Below are 22,381 nucleotides of genomic sequence, written 5' to 3'. Positions count from 1 at the left end.
GAATACTTGGAAAGACAATTTCTGCTGCACTCAGATGACCCCAAATTGTAACCACATAAAGACAACCATTTTTAAAGTTCTTCAGAAAATAATAACCAAAAAACATGCTGAAGGAAATTCAAATGTAAGACACAGCTGCTGTGTCTCATTTTAAAGCTGCAGGGGTCGCATTTGTCGGCAGCAATTATTTATGCTTCACTAGGAATAAGTCAAATTTATAATGGTTTCTTTTCTGAAATGAGACATCCTGGATGACGTATGTGGCCAAATGAGACGCAGCTAGCATGTGCTTACATGTATTTACATAGTTGCCGTGCAACAAGCAGAACTAGAACTAGAGCGTGCAGAACATGAGGAATTCTCTTCAGTCGGGTCTCAGTGAATTGTATCTACACTCTTTTCAGAGGCATAGGACCATGAGTGATCTCAGCCTGCGAAACTTCCCATTGTTGACTCAACATATTTCCACATCCTTCTTCCACAAGGGACGATTACATAGTCCACTGCACACTGTAGGGGTCCATATCCAAGTATCTGAACATGACAGATGGATACTGATTCAGAAGGCTAGAAGTTTTACCCTCCAGCATTTTAACTCAACTGATGGGCACAAGACTCCACATTTCCAAGCAATGAGAGTTTTTTAGGTGTGACCTCACCCTTCAGCCTCAAGAAACTTAAAAATACCAGAAAGAAAGAGAAAACCAAGCCAAGATGACGCAATCTACATGCAAAGATCTTTTTGAGCCAGCTGGTCACTTAGTTGTTTCTGACAACCACAAGCCAGGCAGTTATAATTTTATATATTTGTGTAAAATACCAATTTTAACATCTTGATTCAGTGCCTCAGCATTGTGAAAAACATCTGCCAACAGTGAGTCTCTCTACAAACAGAAGGGTCTCTGATTAAAGCTTTCCGAATGTGGGCAGTTTGGGGACTTGTATGTCTTTCTTTGTATGAGTCTAGAGAGTGAACTGACCTTTGCTTTGGTCAATGAGACACACTTACAGTACTGACTTCAATGTAGAGGTCAGTTCTCTCATGTGGTTAACACATGTGACTGACTTGGTAATGAGACAATTCAGCGCTCCATTTCCTTCGGCATTGCTCATATAAAGTTCATAGAGTTTGCTCATAGAGTTTCCAACCCTGATCATCAAAGATGATGCGGGTATTTACGTTTCCATGAATTGGTCAACCATGTGACTATGAAAGGAACAGGACTTCAACTACAGTAGGATTATAAAATTTGTGCACTGATGTGTGTAAGTCGCATCAACCAGGTGGCGACCATATAACGAGGGGACCATTTGTGAAAACAACAGCACCCCTTTTGAGAGACAACATTATGGCCAAGTTTGGATTAGATTTTTTAAAAAAGAAAAAAGGATGACTTAAGTTTAGCCTAAAAGACATGCATTGGTTAAGAAAACAAATATGTTCCTATGGAAGTCTGATATAAAATCTTTAGCCTAGAACAAAGTGTCTTGGCCTATATGAGAAACAATATGAATATGAATAGCATTTGAATAAATTAACAACTGGAGCCTAAACGAAGTGACTGAACCGGTGAAAACACACCTGAATCTCCTTATCAGAAAATAATACTTATTTAAGCATTCCATTGATGTTTCATAGAATGTTATAAATATAATAATAATGATTTAAAAAAAAAAAAAAAAAAAAAAAAGTCTGTCATTATTTAGTAGCCTACTTGCCTCCAGGACCGAGTTTGGAGGCTACTCTAGTCCTGCTAAACAAGCGCAAAATGCTTCCGTGATTTGTCATTATTCATCAATTATTGGAAGTAGGCGACTCATATCCTTCGAATCGATTATTTAAAACAGTTGGTTTTAATTAACTAGTTTTAAAAAACTATTTCGCCTTTTTACGAAAATACGCTCCAAATGTCACTATCTCTGGCTTACGATCAGACATTACTTGACAGAGGTTCAACTGATTCATGAAAAGATTCTCCTCAAAAAAGCGAGGCGTTCAAATGTTGAAAAGCGAACGCTCTGAAATTAAAGGTTTCACCCTTCAGTTTGATGTAATGGACTGCTATGGAACTGTTGAGAGTTTGTTAGACTGAGAGCAAATCTGAAATTCTGTTCTGACAGGCGAACTATTCTGAGCAGCGTGCGTAAACTCCAGCGCGCGTTCATGTCAAGCAGGAGATTCAATCCCCTCCAGATAAGAAAAATATGACACAATTCTGTAACATTCTTGTGGCGTTTCCTCACCTTTTATGATGTTTTTTTCACAGGCTGGGCATCTTCATGCAAACTTCGTTTTTCAAGTCTTCTTAATAAATAGTTTGAATATTCTCAAGTAGTGGAACTTCTACATTTAAAGAGACGGACTCGTAAATCCTGACGGCAGTAATGCCGTTGTGTTCATTGGCTGTGTGTGGAGCTCTTGGCGGAGGATGGGAGGGCAGTTCATGACTCTGTATGGAAAGAGGATGTTTTGTAATGTGTGGCGCACTATTCCAGACGGATAAATGGGAAATGAACGAACTTCCCGGTGGTTATGATCTGAATTCTGCCTTAAAGACACAGTGCTGGTATCTGAAGAATGTATAACAACTGAATCGAATCTGAGACACAGATACAGGCATCACAAATAAGATTTTGGGTAAGGAATTTAATAATAATAATAATAATAATATAACATTATGAATACACAATATGAATTAATCAACAATTAGAAAACACTGACCCAAGCTACATAAGTATACATTAGATAACCGTTTCTTTACAAAGCACCTTAGTGCACAAAAGGGTATTGTGTGGATCAAATGTCTCAAAGCCTGCCTTGAGAATACTGCAACAATATCCTAATACCTGGCAACAGTTCAATTGTGACTCCAAGTTTAAATTCATGATTATTATTTTTGGTAACACTTTATTTTACAGTGTCCTTGTTACATATGTTACATGTACTTACCATAGTAATAACAGCGAATTATGCATAATTTCATGCAATTAACCCTCAACCAAATCCTAATCCTACACTAACCCTATAGAAAGTACATGTTGTTGCTTAATATTACTCAGTGCTTAAATATATTTTAATAACAATCACACTTTAAAATAAAGTGTAACCTTTTTTTTTTTTAGGTAGTTAATTGGCTGGTTAACGTGTGGAGAGAATCGACTCACTGTGGACTGGACTGGCATTAAAACTTGTAAGTACTATACAAAAGGTATAAAACATTTATAAAGGAGCACATCAATCTGGAATATTTCCATAAATCTCTTTCAGAACCAACAGAGCAGTATCTTCTGACTCCCTGCAAACAAAACAGGGAGAATTATTTATTTTGGAGCACATACACATATGAATGATATATACATAGGTATCATGAAAGATTTTCTCTTACCAGTAGCACAGATGGCTCTGTATAGCAAACAGGTACTCATTGAAACTTTCAATTGGTGTCTCCTGAAGAACAAAGTCAATACGTCGCCCACGATTCAACATTCCCACCTTGAAGTTCCTCTGCTCGTGCTCCATTGGTGATACTGCACCACACATATTCAAATGTGAGATGGGACATTCAAAATCTGATTTTTATAAATATCTGAATAGTAAAAGTGTATTTCGATACCTTCTGCTTCATCAGTAGGGGTCATGGAACTGAATCCACCCTCTGCGAGCGCTGGCGATGGGACCTGAGAAATGCTCTGCCAAACCATTCGTAGGGATCCCAGTAAATCAGAACTGACTCGAGTCAACCCTTCTTTGAGTTCTGTAGGCATCAAAGACATTTCGTTAGCCTCAGAGACATTTTTGAATATTAAAACTATGGATTTCGTTCCATAAAGTGATGTGAAATACCGAGGTGCATCCTCTTTCTGCCTTTATGATGGGGTATCAACATTGGTGGCAAGTCCACGTCTTGAGGCACAAGCATGGGCTCGATCCGATACGCCACTGGGTCAAACTGCACAGATTACATTCAAGGTTTAAGAACATGGCTCTAAGGAAGATGTATGGTTCTCGGTCAGTGTTTTGGAGCGTGTCTTACTGGATGGAAGACGTTGTAGAAACTTTTGCAGGTAGGAAAGCTGTAGTTAGGATCAATCCTCTTCAGACCTCTAACAGTTAAAAACATTCCTATGGGTGAACCAACAGCAAAGAAAGCCTGAGGATGAAAGGCTAACTGAGGATAGTCAATGGATACCTGCAGAATAAAGAACAAGTTATTTGGCAACTGTAACTTAAACAGTGAAATCATTTGAATTCTTAAAGGGATAGTTCACCCAAAAATGAAAATTCTGTCATCATTTACTCTCCCTCAAGTTGTTCCAAACCTGTATGACTTTTTTTCTTCTGCTGAACACAAAAGAAGATATTTTGAAGAAAGTCGGTCACCAAACGACTTATGGACCCCATTGACTTCCATAGTAGGAAAAAAAATACTATGGATGTCAATGGGGACCAGCAACTGTTTAATTACCAACCTTCTTTAAAATATCTTCTTTTGTGTTTAGCAGAAGAAATGAAATCACACAGGTTTGGAACAACTTGAGGGAGAGTAAATGATGACAGAATTTTCATTTTTGGGTGAACTATCCCTTTAAGATGTTTGATTCAAGAGACTGGAGATTCAAGAGATTACTATAGCCTTAACTTGGAGGTACATACAAAAAAAATTTGTAAATACATAGTTGTATATTATATACAGCATATTAGATTGGTTTCTGAAGGATTATGTGACACTGAAGACTGGAGTGATGATGCTGAAAATTCAGCTTTGATCACAGGAATAAAGTAATACATATTTAAAATACATTCAAATAAAAGTCAGTTTTTTTTAATACTTAAAAAAAAAAAAAATACAAACACTTACTTGTCCAATGCCAACATTAAAATGCTGATAATCAAATGCACTAGTGGTGGGGGTTTGATGTTCATGAGCATTTCTCATCCTTAGACTTGAGGAGTTTGTCTTATTTTGGGCTGCATGTCCACTTCCGATTCTGGAGTTCTGTTGGATATTCAAGAAGAAATGACTATAAATTACATTAAAACAAACATTCCGATCTAAAACAATGGACTCTTATCGGTCTTCCCTTCCATTGCTGGGTGTGGAGAGGAAGCTTCACACAATTAAGCTACATTGCAAACCTTTCCACTTCTACCATGAGCCAACAAGGCTAGAAGGAATTTCAAGAATTACCTTCCATTTCTTGACACAGTCCATCAATTTCTTGCGAGGACCAAGGGGTAGTCCGATATCTTTTAGGTCATTCTCTGAGCAGAGCGTCTGAAACGGTTTAATTGGAATAAGGAAAGGTGAAATGAAGAATTGGAGTGTTGTGTTTTTAAGATGTGTGGTATGTGTTTAAGGACAGAAAACTGACCAAAGACTCCATATCCACTTGTTCTCTCTGTAGTACATTGAGGTGCTCTTCCAAGCCATGGCTCTTCAGCGCCTCCTCCAGACTCTCATAGGAACTGCAGCCCGTGTCAACATGAGGGTCCTCCTGGAGCTGTGCAGACCACAAAAACATTCTTCAATTGATCACTTATATTCTTTGAAATCTATAAAAGCAACTCTTCTCTATTAAAAAAAAAGGCATAGTAAAGTGCAAAAGCGGAAAGATTTAGATGATGCAGCAGCAACAGTACATTTTGAGGAACAAAATAATGGTTTGATTTTATTATTGTTGTTTTGTACAGTGCCTTTCACAATACATGTTTCATAGCAAATAATTTACTTATTGCGTAATAATTAAAAAAATATATATAAAAAATACAAATATAATAGTAATTTCAAATATTTTTAAATATATATATATATATATATATATATATATATATATAATTTTTTTATTTTTTTTTTATTTTTATTAGACAAGTCAAAAAGTAATACACATGCTGGATTAATCTAACATTTATTTACAGAAAAATATATAATCTTATCTAACAATAATAAGTAGTTACTTTTTATTAGCCACATGTTAAAATTCACCATTAATGTCCAGAAACCTGGAAGTTATGTTTCTCAAACTGTAGACAATGTTTACTGTAGACAATAAGCATTCAAACTGAAACATTAATGTTTATTTCTAAATCATTTTATTATATATGATGACAAAGATTTAATCGATTAATTGCAATTAATCGCATCTAACATGTGATTAATCGTGATTAAAACAAGTTTGTAAATTTATAATGTGTGTATATTCACACACACATACACACACACACACACACACATATATATATATATATATATATATATATATATATATATATATATATATATATATATATATATATATATATATATATATACACACAAACTTTTGTTAGATGCGATTACTCGTTTTGACAGCACTAATATTATGACAAACCACTGTTATTTTAACATTATTTATATACTATTATTAGCATAATTTATTTTATTTTATTTCTAAATAGCTTTAATTTATTTTTATTTCATTTTAAGTTTAATATTTTTAGTACTTCATTATTTATAAATGAAGTAATTCAGTCTTTTATTTCAGTGAGTTGGCAAGGGAACATTTCTAATTTTTTATGCAATATTTATATTATATTTAAGCTTTATTACAATTATTTTCAGTTAACAATAGCAACACTGGTGCAAACCTCATGAGCTGTGGCATCTGCACTTGTCTCTTGATTGGTCAGGAGATCAAACAGGATCAATGAGCCTGTATAAAACAATACACATTATTGAAAAAACTTAAAACATGAAACAATGTACTGTCCGTAAGTATTGGTTATTATTATGTCACCAAACCAAAACAGCAATTCTGTTCTGAAATGCACAATTACGTACCGAGGCTGTGTCCAACCAAGGAAACGTGTCCTGTGAAGTGTGGATTCCTCTGAAGGAAGAGGCTGTGGAGACGGTTGATCTCAGAGGCCACTGTATCCACAATCGTCTGGCAGTATGTGGCACTATTGTAGAAGAAAAGGTCCAGCACGGTGTCGTTGCTGAACTGACGCAGACGGCTAATGCTAGGCAGTGTGATTCTCTCAATGTCTCTATTTAAAATAGAAATAAAACAATACAATAAAAGATGTATGTGGGTTTTCTCCACACACACACAAAAGAGAGAGAGAGAGAGAGAGAGAGAGAGAGAGAGAGTGTGTGTGTCAAACATCTTACTTGTCAACTCCTGTAGTTTCTCCATGTAAGACTTTGTGCCAGTTGACTGGAAGATACTCAACCCTTCCAATGATGCACAAGTCCTCACTCTGCCTGAAGTGGCTGTTTAAGAGGCCGTTGGAGGCATTTCGAAATTCATTAACTGCAGCAGGGAATGGGGATAAACATGTCAAAATGATTTTTTTTAAAAATGGTACAATAATATGGAGTGTTGAGTGGCATAAACGTGGCTTGTGAACTGCTCGATAGTTGCTAAACAATCCAACATATTAAAGGCTCACCACACTGGACAATGCCACGGAGACGTATGTCACAGGCCGGACCGATACCGTGAACCATGAACACCAGGTGGTCTACTATCTCTGGTTCTCCTACAGACACACAGCAAGAAAATATATCAAAAGACTGATATTGTTAGCTAACAAACATTACAAACCACTAACCCTAAGCCATGCTCGAGCTTTAACCGTTCAAAAATCGAAGGCAGCATCCTAATTAAAGTGAATAGGAAGACTTAAATGAAATGAGTTTGATGTTAGCATGCTGCTAAGCTAGCTAATTCTGACATGGTGTGAACGCACCTTTTAACACATATAAAATTACACAGTTTACAGAAATATTAGGTGAAATAGTCCAATAGAGTTCGATGTTATCATATTCCTATGCTAACAGTGTGATACTTTAATACACATAACAATACATAACTAAGGCTACACAAATATTGAGTGCAGAGTTTGATGTTAGCATGTTCCTATGCTAACAGTATGATAAAACTACATAAAACTACACAGCTCATATTATTTTATTTTTACTTATCTTTTCAGTATTGTATTGAATTAAATAAGTATATATGTTGTCTACATTTCTCTCCACATACTAGCCATCTTGGATGAGCTTGTCACAATGCATTCTGGGACTGTCTACATTAAGGCTATGAGTATTTCTGCTTTAGAATTTGGCCAAAATGAGGTATTTTATACCATGGAAGTGCATTTGTGTCAGAAATAACACCCTAATATTTTAAACAGAGTTTTAGGGAGCTGCACTTACCCTCTGGTATCTCTACTGGAATATTCTCAACTCCTCTCTTTAGAGTTACGGGTTGAGTTCGTTCAGATGGGGAAGGGGGAAAGTCCTTGCAACCACTGGGATACTGTGTCATAAGCTGAGGTAAAGCAGTGAGAGAGACAAAATGTAACTTGTGAAGAGAAAAGTGTCCATTTTCCATGAGCTTTACATTTAAATAATACCTTTGGATTGTGAAGGATCACAGTTTCCCCTGTTGGGAGCTCCAAATTCCTCTTCCATTCGTCTAGCGTAACTGCAATCATATAGGCGTCCTGTTTTTGAATAAAGAAAAAGTATTAAGTATTAAAAAACTGTACAAATTTAATTTATTCTAGAAAATCTGTGCATCTCACCTCTAGGTAATCACTGAGTTCCTCGCTGTAGGGAGTGTAGCTCACTTCTTTGCTGCCTTTGTGGAACCAGGAGCATCGTCTGACCTCGGTGGGCTTCTGTTCCCAATACACGGAGTAACGCTTTCTTTCACATAGCCTGACATCATACCGTCTTCCTTCTGTAGCCACTACCACTTCATCCTTTTCACTTTTCCCCACTGCAAACAAACCAGATCTCGTGGTTATCATTCGAAACATACATATGTACTTGTGCTAATAAACTAACTATACTTTTAGCAGTTGCAACCAATAGGTTTTAAAGTATCCAGAAGGAGACAATGGAAGACCTCGACTGTGAGCGTCCTCCAGTCGCCGTGAGTCTTCTCTGCTGAAGGGTTGCCAGGTGTCCTTGGAGTCCACCTGCTTGTTGAAGAACCAGTGGTACTGGACGGGTTCATACGGCTCAGAAATATTCATGCTGAGAAGAGCAGAGACGCCACACCAAGACCAGCGGACTGCAAATATAATGTTGCCATGTGTTTTAGTAATACGCTAATGGTCTCTGCGATCTCATTTGTGTACACACACACACACACACAAACACACTCAAACTTGTTTTTATATCTTTACATAGACTCTCCATTGACGTAATGATTTTTATACTGTGCAAACTGTATCTTCTATCCCCTTACACTAACCCTATCCCTAAACCTACCCATCACAGAAAACTTTCTGCATTTTTACATTTTCAAAAAACATCACTTAGAATGATTTATAAGCTCTATTCCAAATGGCAAAATTGTCTATTTTCTAATTTTTCTCTCTTTGTGGGGGACATTTGCTCCTCTCAATGTAGGTTAACGAACACACACACACACACACGCACACACACACACACACACACACACACACTCTTTAGGTCCTCTCAATGTATGTTAAACAAGAACATGCACACACACTAATTTTTGTTGGATAAATATATAGTCACATTGGATAAAATCATCTGCTAAATGAATAAATGTTGATTGACATAAATAAACACATTAAACTATTTTACTATATTCACAGACAGCTATAAAAAAAAAAAAAAAAAAGCTGAACTCTTTCCAAAACATGCTTAGCAGGATAAATTCTGTTAAGTATTTTGTAAGACACTTCCTTTATTTTGTTATTAACACAAAACTTTTTTGGCTATTTCAATGCTTTTAATCACTTTTGACATTAAACTCAAACATCAAGGAGAGCGGTTACGTCATCATATGGTGCCCCGGCAGCACTTACGTAATATTGGATGACGGCAGCAAAACAATGAAATGACTTATAGTTGCATTATCAGTTGATTCACTGGCAATGTGTTGTGGACAATACAAAACAACCAAACTAAAGACTGTTTTTGTCATACGGACATTGCGGAGCGCGTTTGCGTTTGCAATTGTACATCAAAAGTAGGGCACGATGAGTGAACGAGGACAATGAAACATAAACAAAATGCATTTTATATGACCGTGCCAACTTAAGTATACAATACTAGCGCATATATAACGATTCGATATATATAAAAAAAATGCATAAAAAAGACAAACTGTATCACAAGGACAACTGATTTAATGACACCTAATAAGCCTGTTTGGAAATCTTTAAAACACGATGTCAGGACTGACTACTTACTGGTCGTAAGTATTAGGCTACGAACGTTTATCATCTGATACAACAAATGAAGGCAAATAAGATGGAAAAACATAATAATGCATCGCAATCTACTCACCGGCTGCTCGTAAGGATGCCCGCTTAGGACAAAACTGACTTCTGACAGAGAGAGCAAACCTCACACACTGTAATTCACTGTGGTGGTCAAGTCCGAAGTAAATGCATCTACCAGGAGCTGAAACCTTATAAGTATTCTTTGAGTCTAAAGGTCGACTGATAGGGGGGAATTCTGAAACAATCAATCAACAACAGCAACTGCATTTCACCATAGTGAGATGGGTTATTATGAGTCAATGCATCTGAAATTATGGTGTTCATAATCACATAATGATCTCAGAATAACAAATGATGCATTAATATTCTTTAGTTGTCAGTGTCTTGCATAAGATATGTGTCCTTTTAGAGTTTATATTTAGAAAGACCACATTGGAGAATGGACTTCTATTTTAAATGAACTGTTTCTTTAAATATTTAAACAACTGTTTGACAAGACATTTAAAGTGACAGTACCATTACCCTAATTTGACAATTCTATCATTTAATCCCCCTCAAGATGTTCCAAACCTGTATGAGTTTCTTTCTTCTGTTGAACACAAAATAATATATTTTAAAGAATGTTGATAACAGTTGACGGAAGCCATTGACTTCCGGAGTATTTTTTTTCCCCTACGGTATGGAAGTCAGTGGCTTTCATTATTAGTTTTATAAAGTTTAGAATCATGGTCATAAAAAAAACACAAATGTAAGAGTACTGATTAAATAGTGACCAAAATGTAAACCGAAATCTTGGAGCTTCTAAAAAGTTTAGATATATAAACTTATATATTACATTTAGTTGTATATTATAGTCATATATACATTCAGTTTGAAGTGGTTTTATTTTCTATTCAGGTTTGTAATTTGACTGTTAAAAAAATGTGACTGTATACAGCTTAAAATAATTTGTCATTTTGCAATACCATAAAAACATTTAAATAAAATCTACACAAGAATGTTACAAATGTGGCCTAAATTAAGCTTGGGACCAAAGGTTGTTTTGTAGGTACTGATAAACTGATATTTGATCATTTTGATAGATCTGTGTAACAGGGTTAAGCGGATGTTGAGTTTGACAAATGTCATGACTACACTTTGTATAAAAATTGAGAAACTAAAATACCTGAAATGTATCTTCCATGTTGTAGCTAGTTTCCAAATTATGCTTTTTCTTGGATGTTACATTTTTATAACTGAGAAAATTGTGTAACTTGATTGCATGCAAATTGTGAAATGTTCTTAATATAAAATTAGTTAGTTAAAAATAGCTTTAGAAATCTGACATTATGTTTCCTCTAGTTCTTGCTTGGTTCTTCAGTATGGACCACAGATGCTCGGACCTCGTATTGAAGGCCACAGTTTATCAAACATATCTAATAGTTCTCAGGAAATAAAACAAAACATTATAGACTCACTTCCAGAAGATTCCCAGAGTGATGTACCATACTGTATCAGATAACAGATAATACAGAGCAAAGGTCTCCTCACAGCAAGTCATCTTCTACAGTGTTGACAGACACTGAAATGTCGAATGATCTGCTCAAATTCCAGATGATACATTAGAAATCATCACAAACTTTATTGACAAAGATATCAGGGGATTTCCCGTATGCATACAGTCTCTACTGGAGATCTCTATAAATATGTCTGCCACGTTGTAAAATTTACCTAGAAGCTGTTTTAACATACATAAAGTTCTTTCACCAAGATAGTTCACATATAAATTTTTAAAGAGCTTGATAAGTTACAAATTGTTTAAGACATTTTCAAAAAGACAGCTCTACAATACACAAAAACATTCATCGTGAATGTCTAAAACAGTATAGGAAGGCAACGTACTCGCTGGTTGACAGGCGGCACACATACAAAACAAAAAAATACATAATCGCAGCGACTGGCTTGGTAAACTTTCACACAGAATATGGTTATTGGTCGGGTTAACAGAATTTGAGTTCCTACAAAGGTAAGAGGTAGCCTGGGTTGGCCGGCTTGCGTTCCTGTGCAAGAGCCACTGCTTCTCTCATCCGGAGGGGTCTGTGGCAGTTCGAGTCGTTGAGAGCTGGGTAATGCTGTCGGTAACACAAGTACGAGAAGGCCAAACCGAGGAGAGATCCCACCAACACATCTGGAAGTGAACGGGAGACCGTGTCATTGCCTTGAAACCATACATGTCACTAGAGGAGTGATGATGATGGCATGTAATTCTCACCTTGCCAGTGATGTTTGTAGTCACATGTTCTGGAGAGGGCGATCATGATGGCGAAAAGGAGGGGGGTGAGGAAGGCACACAACCTCCAGGCTTTACCTCGGCCTGCTGGGCTAAAACAGTGCAGCTTCCCAGCCACGTACAGGGCAGTGAAGCCCAGACCAGCAAACGCAACTATGACAACAAAAAAAGATAGAAAGTTGGTGGCTGAATGTTCAGAGAATATGAAGTCATATTTTATTATTTTGTGTATATTTATATATAGTACAGGTCAAAAGTTTGGAAACATTACGTTTTTTTATATTTTTTAAAGAAGTCTCTAATGCTTATCAAGGCTGCGTTTATTTGATCAAAAATACAGAAAAAAACAGTAATATTGTGAAATATTATTACAACTTAAAATAATAGTTTTCTATTTGAATATATTTAAAAAAATAATTTATTCCTGTGATGCAAAGCTGAATTTTCAGCATCATTACTCCAGTCTTCAGTGTCACATGTGACATCCAGTCTATCACATGATCCAATAGAAATTATTCTAATATTCTGATTTATTATGAGTGTTGGAAACAGTTCTGTTGCCTAATATGTTTGATGAATAAAAGGTTAAAAAGAACTGCATTTATTCAAAGTAAAACATATTTTCTAATAATATAACTCTTCTTTATTATCACTTTTTATCAATTTAACACATCCTTGCTGAATAAAATGATTGATTTATTTCAAAAAAAGAAAGAAAAAAAGTTACTGACCCCAAATTACTGACCAGTAGTGTATATTGTTGTTACAAAAGATTTCTATTTTGAAAAAATTTGCTTTTTTTTTTATTATTTTTTTAAAGTTTTTTTACTTTTTATTCATCAAAGTATCCTAAAAAAGTATCACAGGTTATGAAAAAATATTAAGCAACTTTGATAATGAATCATCATATTAGAATGATTTCTAAAGGATCATGTGATAGACTGGAGTAATGATCCTGAAAATTCAGCTTTGCATCACAGAAATAAATGATAATTTAAAGTATAATAAATTGAAAACCAATTATTTTAAATTGTAATAATATATCACAATATTACCTTTTTTTCCCTGTATTTTTGATCAAATAAATGCAGGCTTGATGAGCAGAAGAAACTTCTTTCAAAAACATTAAAAATAGTAATGTTTCCAAACTTTTGACCTGTACTGTATATATATATATATATATATTAGAGGTGGGCATAGATTAATTTTTTTAATCTAGATTAATCTAGATTAATTTTGAAATTAATCTAGATTAATCTAGATTAAAATGGCTCATTTGAATTCTGCCGAAGGCATTCAGAATATGTGTGCTACCAAAATAATGACTATAAAAGTAAGTCTTTGTGAACCGGTTTCTCAAGCCAGGTGGCGCATTAGACCAGGGGCTCATCTCCTGTTTCCACAATGCATCACAAACTGCTTGAGAAAGCTGTTCTACTCATAGACTGTAAAGGTTACTACTGTACTGTTACCGTCCATAGGCAACATTAGGTAGGCCTATGTTATTATCAACTACTATAGGCTATCAATTAGGGATAGGCGATATGGCCTAAAATCTATATTGTGATATACATTGCAGCCTCTTGCGATAACGATATACAGTATATTATAATAAAAACATTTCAGAACAGGTTACACAGACCCTGCTAAACAACTGCTAAATGTATTTTTTTTAAAGGGTATATGTAGTTTTGAGAACATATTGTGCAAAACTGTAAGTATACAGCATAATTTTGCAGATAAATACAATTTAAGTACACTAGCAGCAGAGACTTAAGTAGGTCTAATGTTTATTATAGCTTTGATCTTATGAAACCCCAAATTTAAAGTGATAATATTGTCTAACTAATGTCTTTTCCGTTAAAAAGAAACACAACAACGATTCTTAAAATCGGGCATAGACAGAGATTATGTGTTAACGTTACACCACTAAGATATATTGGAATGAGAATAATACGCGCGCGCTGGTATTCAGTGATATCATGTGGTAGAACGGATTAGTCGTGTGTTAACTTACCGAACCGTTACCCCACACACTCTGTCTATAGTTTGCTGCTGTTTGTCGGACGGCTTAAATCCGAACCAAGTCCAAATAATGGATGTTGCAGCTTTCACTTTCAGCCGTGTTTACTTAAGATGACGACGAATATGCGTTGCAGCCGGGTTTACCTCGCGGCCGCGGGTAGATTGCGTCATCATCTCCCAACGCAACTTGGGGAATAGATTAACGGCGATATATTTTTTATCGCGCGATAAGAGTCTCGCGTTAACGCAGCGCGTTAACGCCGATAACGGCCCACCACTAATATATATATATATATATAAGATCAGTAAGATTTTTTTAAACTATATTTTATACAGCAAGGAATGTGTAAATGGATCCAAAGTGACTTAAGATTTTTTACAAACAATTTATATTTCAAATAAATGTTGTTCCCTTAAAGGAGAAGTTCACTTTTAAAATGAAAATTCTGTCATCATATACTCACCCTCATGTTGTTTCAAAGCTGTATGAATTTCTTTCTTCTGCTGAACAGAAAGGAAGATATTTAGAAGAATGTCAGTAACCAGACAGTTTTTGGGTCCCATTGACTTCCATAGTATATTTTTTTCCTACTATGGAAGTCAATGGGACCCAAAAACTGTCTGGTTACTGACATTCTTCTAAATATCTTCCTTTCTGTTCAGCAGAAGAAAGAAATTCATACAGCTTTGAAACAACATGAGGGTGAGTATATGATGACAGAATTTTAATTTTAAAAGTGAACTTCTCCTTTAACCTTTCACTTCATCAAATAATTTCAACTTTGCCATCCCAGGAATAAATTACATTTTTAAATATATTAAAATAGAAAACAGCTATTTTAGGGGGCATTTACGCGACACCGAAAGGAAAAACTGAAAACATTTAAGCCGTTCATTTACACGACAACGGCGCTTTGGGCGCCTGAAAACAGAAACTTTTAAAAACGCGTTTCAAAGTGCAAGTTTATGAAAATTATACCGTTATCGTCAACAAATTTGTGAAAAGGTGATGTAATGCGCATGCGTATTACGTGTTCAGTCTATAAGCGCGTTGTGTTTATTTACAAAGTGATATCGCCATCTACTGGCCAGGCATGAATAATACAGTTGTTTTTTTTGACGTTTTCGCGGATCCGTGTGAATGGGGATCATTTTGACAACATTGCCGTCTGTACACGGAAGATGCAAAGGAAAATCTTTTCCATTTTTTGGTACATTGTTGTCGTGTAAACGTACTCTTAAATTGTAATAATATTTATGCAGCCTTGGTGAGAGTAAGAGACTTCTTTCAAAAACGTAACAAAAATCTTATTGACCACAAACTTTTGAACAGTAGTATATACTAAGATTTATTTATACTATATTATTAATTTATTTACTTAAATTTCTATAGATTTTTTAGTGTATTTGGAGTGTAAAATAAGTTTAAAGTCAACATGAAATCAAAATTGTCCCTTTTGACTGACTTTGTTTTATTGTGCATGATTCAGTGATGCCCTTTACTCCAAACAAAACAAATGTTGCTCATTGTAATCTTTTATGAAATGTACCAAAATTCCCTCTGAAGCAATCAAGGAATGAAGCAATCAACAGAAATAAATTGTGTCATGAACCGTGTTTCAGGTTGACTTTAAAAAAAATACCACTGAATAAACACAGCAGCTGTACTTACAGGAAGAGTGTCCGCTTGGAAAGCTCTTCCTGCCTTCCATTACTACATCCGGGTCACCGCTACAGTGAAGCTCTGGGTTCATTTGGCCATCCGGGAAACAGCGGTAGAAGAAATCAGGTCGTGGCCTGGTATGGAGGGAGACATTAAGTTTAATTATGCCTGAGAGTATCAAGTCCTCTCTACTAGTCTTTCCACAAATGCTTCATTTTAGCTGAAAGTCAATGAGAGATCTTAATGTAATCTAATATGTAAAAAAACAAAAAAAATTTAATTAAACACCACATTTATCTGAATTTTTTTACAAAACAAAGTTATGTTAAATGGATTGAGATGAATACATTTTGAAAATTGGAAATTTTCATTTGGACATTAACACAGTTTGGTGCAAAGTTAACATTGTGCTAAGATTGGTCACTCACTCACTCACCTTCCCACGGCTAGCTTGACTGCATTGGTGAAAACTCCATTCAACACCAGGGTCAGAGTCACAGCTGTGTCATACAAAAGACATACAGAGACTTCCATTAGCTGGCAATAACACAAAAGATTATCAGATCATCATTTGATACTTTCGATAGATTTCACTATAAACAAACATTACTGGGAGACATTCAACTATTCTATATTATATTATATTATATATGAACTCAACAACATAACACACACACATATATATATATTATATATAATAGATTTTTCAACACACACATATACAAATATATGTATACTGTATGTGTGTGTTAATAAATCTATTATATATATAAATAATTTAATTATTAAAATGTATTTATTTATTACACTTGATTCTGATTGGTCAATCACACCATCCAACTGTATGTTATCCCCGGATAACAACCGCTGAAAACAGATAACACAGACTCATCCGGGTCACTGAAGTCAGCGATATAACACTTTTGTTAGGAATGGTTTTTCTTCATAGAAGTTTTGCGTTTGGTGAGCGAATAAAATATTAAAAATCAATATTTTGTGTACAGATATTAAATTATGCCATCCAGTATCACGGACTTGCTCTCGTTTCATACAAACGAAATTTTGTGTCGAAATTTACGTGGCAAGTAGCCGTGTAATAAGCGGGATAACGCACATCCGGCCGGTTGTTATCACAGAATAAACCCTGACAGAGTGATTAGGACCCTGACTTTCGGGGTTTATTCAGTGATGTGCATTATCCCTTACTTATTACATGGCTTGGCTGAATTCCAATGTAGAATGCGGTCTGTTATTTCTTGATAACAGACCGCTGCGAAGTATAACAGACCGTTGCCAGCGCGTTGCTATGGACGCGGAACGGACTATTTTCTTTAGCGGAAACAATACAATCGTTTTTAAATCAATAAACTCCTTTTTGAATAAATCATTTGTGTCAAATTATTTATTTATTTTGTAGGTAGCCATGTAATAAGCGGGATAATGTATAGTGAGCCGGTTGTTATAGTGAATAACAACCCCTTCAGGCTGATTCAAGATCCCTCCGCTTCGCGTCGGGATCCCGTTCAGCCTGTCGGGGTTGTTATTCACTATAACAACCGGCTCACTATACATTATCCCTTACATATATCCTGAATGACGAGTCCATATAAATAATAACCAAATGATGAGTCCATATAATTCATAAATTCATGCACACCAAAAAACACTGCTAAACACACACTGAAATTAATTATTAACTGAAAACTTAATTTCTGTGATTAATGTTTAATGTGTTCAAAATATTTAACGTAATTAATGCACCATTTATTATGACCGCCGCTAGCGTAGCTAGCGAAAGCGGTCATATAGGGATTGTCAAAGGTTTTTTTTTTTTTTTTTTTTCCGTCACCTTACTGAATTTTTCGTCAATGATACCAAGGACACCGAAGCACCGGGGAACATGAAATTTGGTGGGCATGTAGCCCCACTAGACTTCTAAGGAAAAATTTCGTTTGGTCCCTGGGGGCCACTCCCCCCCCGCGCTGGGCCCCCCCAAACCCAAAAAAATGCAGTTTTTCCTAAATAACTACCTGAACCGTGGCACCGAGGATGAAGAAATTTTTATGGTATGTTGGTCTACTAGACTTTTACGGAAAAATTTAGTTTGGTCCCCGGGGGCCACTTCCCCCCCCGCGCTGGGGCCCCCGTACATTTTTCGTCAACGATACCAGGGACACCGAAGCACCGGGGAACATGAAATTTGGTGGGCATGTAGCCCCACTAGACTTCTAAGGAAAAATTTCGTTTGGTCCCCGGGGGCCACTCCCCCCCCCGCGCTGGGCCCCCCCAAACCCAAAAAAATGCAGTTTTTCCTAAATAACTACCTGAACTGTGGCACCGTGGATGAAGAAATTTTTATGGTATGTTGGTCTACTAGACTTTTACGGAAAAATTTCGTTTGGTCCCCGGTGGCCACTCCCCCAGCCGCTCTGGGGCCCCCGTAAATTTTTCGTCAACGATACCAGGGACACCGAAGCACCGGGGAACATGAAATTTGGTGGGCATGTAGCCCCACTAGACTTCTAAGGAAAAATTTCGTTTGGTCCCCGGGGGCCACTCCCCCCCCGTGCTGGGCCCCCCCAAACCCAAAAAAATGCAGTTTTTCCTAAATAACTACCTGAACCGTGGCACCGAGGATGAAGAGGGGGGTGGTGATGGCGCAGTGGATAAGACACAAGCCTTTGGTGTGAGAGACCCGGGTTCGAATCCACTGTGAGACACCAATGTGTCCCTGAGCAAGACACTTAACCCCTAGTTGCTCCAGAGGCGTGCGACCTCTGACATGTATAGCAATTGTAAGTCGCTTTGGATAAAAGCGTCAGCTAAATGAATAAATGTAAATGTAAATGAAGAAATTTTTATGGTATGTTGGTCTTCTAGACTTTTACGGAAAAATTTCGTTTGGTCCCCGGGGGCCACTTCCCCCCCCCGCGCTGGGGCCCCCGTAAATTTTTCGTCAACGATACCAGGGACACCGAAACACCGGGGAACATGAAATTTGGTGGGCATGTAGCCCCACTAGACTTCTACGGAAAAATTTCGTTTGGTCCCCGGGGGACCCCCCCCCCCCCCCGCGCTGGGCCCCCCCAAACCCAAAAAAATGCAGTTTTTCCTAAATAACTACCTGAACCGTGGCACCGAGGATGAAGACATTTTTATGGTATGTTGCTCTTAAGGGCCCACATCAACCTAGCCCATAATCACTCATTTGTGATTTGCGTCCCTCCCATAAAAAATGAAAATGCAATATTATTCTGCTTTAATCGCCCCTATCTTCAGTGGAGATGTTCAGAACTGCACCATATTTCATGTGTATGATTAACTTGACATCCTCTGGGGGTATCCTCTGCTAAGTTTCGTAGAATTTCATCCATGGGGGGGTATAAAATAAATTAATTTATGTGCACATTTAGTGACTGTACACTCATCGGCCTGTAGATGGTGCTGTTGAGCGAATGGGTTGCTGGTTTAGGATGATACTGTCACACACACACATGCAGGAATACAAACAAACGCAAGCATGCACACACACTGACATCCACACGCACAGACACACACCCATACACACACATACAAATCCACATGCACAGACACACACACACAAACACACACGCGCACACATGTACGCACACATACATACACGCACAGACACACACACACACACACACACACAGACACACACATACACAAACACATATACACACACACACACACACACAGACAGACATGCACATACTACTACTTTTTTTAGGTATATACATAAACACGCAATACAGCCAAATTACTCCACGTCATTTATTTTTGTGGAAAGCCAGTGCAGGCCTGAGCGGCGGTCATATTTTGTACCGCGATGCGGTACATCTAGTTTTTCCTTACACTGCATCCTTTGGCAGTGTAAAAGTAAAACTAAAAAATTATTATATTTTGAATTTTATTTAATCATGATTGCTTGTATATATTTTATATATGTAAATATTTATAAAACACACACTTAAGTCCTTACCCAAAGACGCCTCTTTCATATCCTCCTTTCCACCTTGTTTCAAGAAGGTAAACAAAGAAATAACCACCAATGGAGCGAAGAGGGCGATAGACTGTTTAAATCAGAGAAATAATGATATCCCTTTAATCAAACACCAGCATGGCATATTCAGAAGCAGTTTCATGGCTGAATATGGGTGGAAAGCACTTACAAACATAAGGCGGGTAGGAACACGGTCCTTTTTGACGGGATGGAACTTATAAAGCCAGAGTTCCTCGGGCTGGATCTCACGGCTGAAGGGAGGAATCCCCTCAGTCACGCTACAAGAACATAATAACAGTGAGAGAACAATCCTCATCTCCACATAACAAGCAAACAGAGGCACAGCTCAGGAGAGCTGAGAGAGGACCTGGCTCTCCAAAACAGAACAAAAGACTGGCATAACAGGTTCTGAATAAAGAGGTTACCGGTTAGATCCGTCAAACCCACAGAAGTAGTTCAGGTCAACGGTCGGGGTTAGCAATACAAGAATAAAGTGTAGGCTACTTACAGAAAAACACCTAAAAGCAGCAGCCGTACAATAACTTCAGCAATGAAGCCATTATCAAAACTCTTCCTCATCTTTGGTTTTGGTTTGTCATTGAATATGGAGACACCTTCCCCTAAAACCTGGAAGAAAGTGGAAGATGATTTTGCATTGAACTGAAACCAAGAATTCATATACAGTAGATTCATTGAATTAAATTTCTGAGAACATTAAAGATAAACTTCATCACCAAAAACCTCCCACCAGCATGAAATGAGAAGATTTGATGTGACACTTCAGCTGGTTAGTATTATAAACCCAACATCATTCGAAAATAAACCATTAGTGTTATTCAAAAGGGGATTTATATTAAATGTATTACGCATGCGACACAAAAACCTGTTAGTAAAATTAAACAGTTTAAGATGGTTTCTGGATTCTAACTGGTCTATGATGGTCATTACAAGCCAAGTATCACCAGATAGCAGCTGGATTGTTGCTGATCACCAACTAATGACCACCTTGGACCAACTAGAAACCATCTACAATGTGTCAAAAAACAGTTTAACCATCTTAAGATGATACATACAGCTGGTAGCTGGTTTGTTGGTGGTCCAAGATATCACAATTTTAACCAGGTCTACAGCTTGGACCAACTAGAAACCAGCTACCATGTTCAAAAATACAACTTGATTAACCAGTTTCCCTACAGTTCTATCACCGGTTAAAACATCCAATTTAAGATGGTATCTTGATTTTAACTGGTCTATGATGGTCATTACAAGCTGGTTGACCAAAAACCAACCTGAATTATGACCACCTTAGATCAGCTAGAAACCCAGTTTAACTACCTGAAGATGGTATATGAACAGCTGGTAGCTGGTTTATTAATGGTCCAAGATGGATGGCAGATACCACAGTTTAAACCAGCATAAGAGATGCCAGGTTTGTTACTAGTCTAAGATGGTCTACAGTTTAGAACAACTAGAAACCAGCTACCATATGTTCCAAAACACAGCTAGATGTAGCGTAGTTTTTCCAGCGCGGAAGTAAGGATCGAAAAGTCCAAGTGAAACCAGATCATCACTTGAGTCGCCCCAGTCGCGCGGCACATCTGTGATATTTGCTTACGAACATTTCCGCAAACACGACATCGCGCATCCTCCGTCTTTTGTCTGCAGCGCGGAGTTGAATACAGACCTTCGGATTCTTTCCTTTTCTGTTTAAACCGTCGCCTTGTCGGCTGTTGAGAGCAGCCACCGGAGCAGAATTTTGCGATGTTGTCGGTCATATATATTTGACATGTCCAGCAGCAGAGGCTGACCGCGCTACAGATCAGCGATAAAGAAGTCTGACTGGCGAGCCAGCCAGTGCCAGCAGTGCACATACACGGACAATTAACACGTCAGTCCTTTCCGAATCGCGGAGCCGTTCGATTGAACAGGTTCTTTTTACAGATTCGATAGAACCGATTCGCAGAGCTTTTGTAAATCATATGACAGTGGCCTAAAGGGAGATTGTGAATGACTGATGACTTTGGCATTCGTTTTTAAAATAGCAACATTTTCGCTTTGAAAATTAATCAGACAATCCCAAGAATATCCCTAATATAAAATTACACTTTCATCATTTATCTTTACTTACTTAAAGGGATAGTTCACCCA

General features: G+C 37.1%; 3 protein-coding genes across 6 annotated transcripts in view; all 3 read right to left on the bottom strand.

Annotated features, from left to right (window-relative positions):
- Nucleotides 1-2,462, bottom strand: part of tacc1 (transforming, acidic coiled-coil containing protein 1) — a 32,380-nt gene extending 29,918 nt beyond the window's left edge. The window contains exon 1 of one of the 2 annotated variants that reach the window (XM_079861660.1): nt 2,245-2,462. The gene's annotated coding sequence lies outside the window, so the exon portion shown is untranslated. The remainder of the gene's footprint in view (nt 1-2,244) is intronic. The other variant, XM_079861658.1, reaches the window with a different exon arrangement.
- Nucleotides 2,463-2,899: 437 nt separating this feature from the next.
- Nucleotides 2,900-10,527, bottom strand: ddhd2 (DDHD domain containing 2). 2 transcript variants are annotated; one of them, XM_079861663.1, is made up of 17 exons: nt 10,317-10,527; nt 8,899-9,066; nt 8,573-8,769; nt 8,402-8,491; nt 8,202-8,316; nt 7,433-7,522; nt 7,152-7,293; nt 6,819-7,027; nt 6,626-6,690; nt 5,374-5,502; nt 5,190-5,276; nt 4,860-4,997; nt 4,035-4,190; nt 3,845-3,950; nt 3,615-3,755; nt 3,387-3,528; nt 2,900-3,296 (listed from the first exon to the last, which is right to left on the bottom strand). In XM_079861663.1, exons 2-17 carry the CDS (start codon nt 9,026-9,028, stop codon nt 3,236-3,238), a joined length of 1,998 nt encoding a protein of 665 aa, XP_079717789.1. In that variant the 5' UTR covers nt 9,029-9,066; nt 10,317-10,527; the 3' UTR covers nt 2,900-3,235. The 2 variants fall into 2 exon arrangements, with proteins under 2 accessions (XP_079717789.1, XP_079717788.1); XM_079861662.1 differs by lacking the exon at nt 10,317-10,527 and adding an exon at nt 10,220-10,311.
- Nucleotides 10,528-11,849: 1,322 nt separating this feature from the next.
- plpp5 (phospholipid phosphatase 5) lies at nt 11,850-22,128 on the bottom strand. Of its 2 annotated transcripts, none has more exons than XM_079861168.1 (8): nt 21,717-22,128; nt 20,742-20,860; nt 20,403-20,511; nt 20,213-20,303; nt 16,646-16,709; nt 16,219-16,343; nt 12,504-12,674; nt 11,850-12,419 (listed from the first exon to the last, which is right to left on the bottom strand). In XM_079861168.1, exons 1-8 carry the CDS (start codon nt 21,717-21,719, stop codon nt 12,250-12,252), a joined length of 852 nt encoding a protein of 283 aa, XP_079717294.1. In that variant the 5' UTR covers nt 21,720-22,128; the 3' UTR covers nt 11,850-12,249. The 2 variants fall into 2 exon arrangements, with proteins under 2 accessions (XP_079717294.1, XP_079717293.1); XM_079861167.1 differs by having other exon boundaries at nt 21,918-22,056.
- Nucleotides 22,129-22,381: the final 253 nt, after the last annotated feature.

Source organism: Squalius cephalus (genome assembly GCF_949319135.1).
Source record: "Squalius cephalus genome assembly, chromosome: 24".
In the NCBI taxonomy this organism is placed as follows: Eukaryota; Metazoa; Chordata; class Actinopteri; order Cypriniformes; family Leuciscidae; genus Squalius; species Squalius cephalus.
The sequence above is the reverse complement of the archived record's forward strand: the minus strand, read 5'-3'. Positions and strand labels throughout refer to the sequence as shown.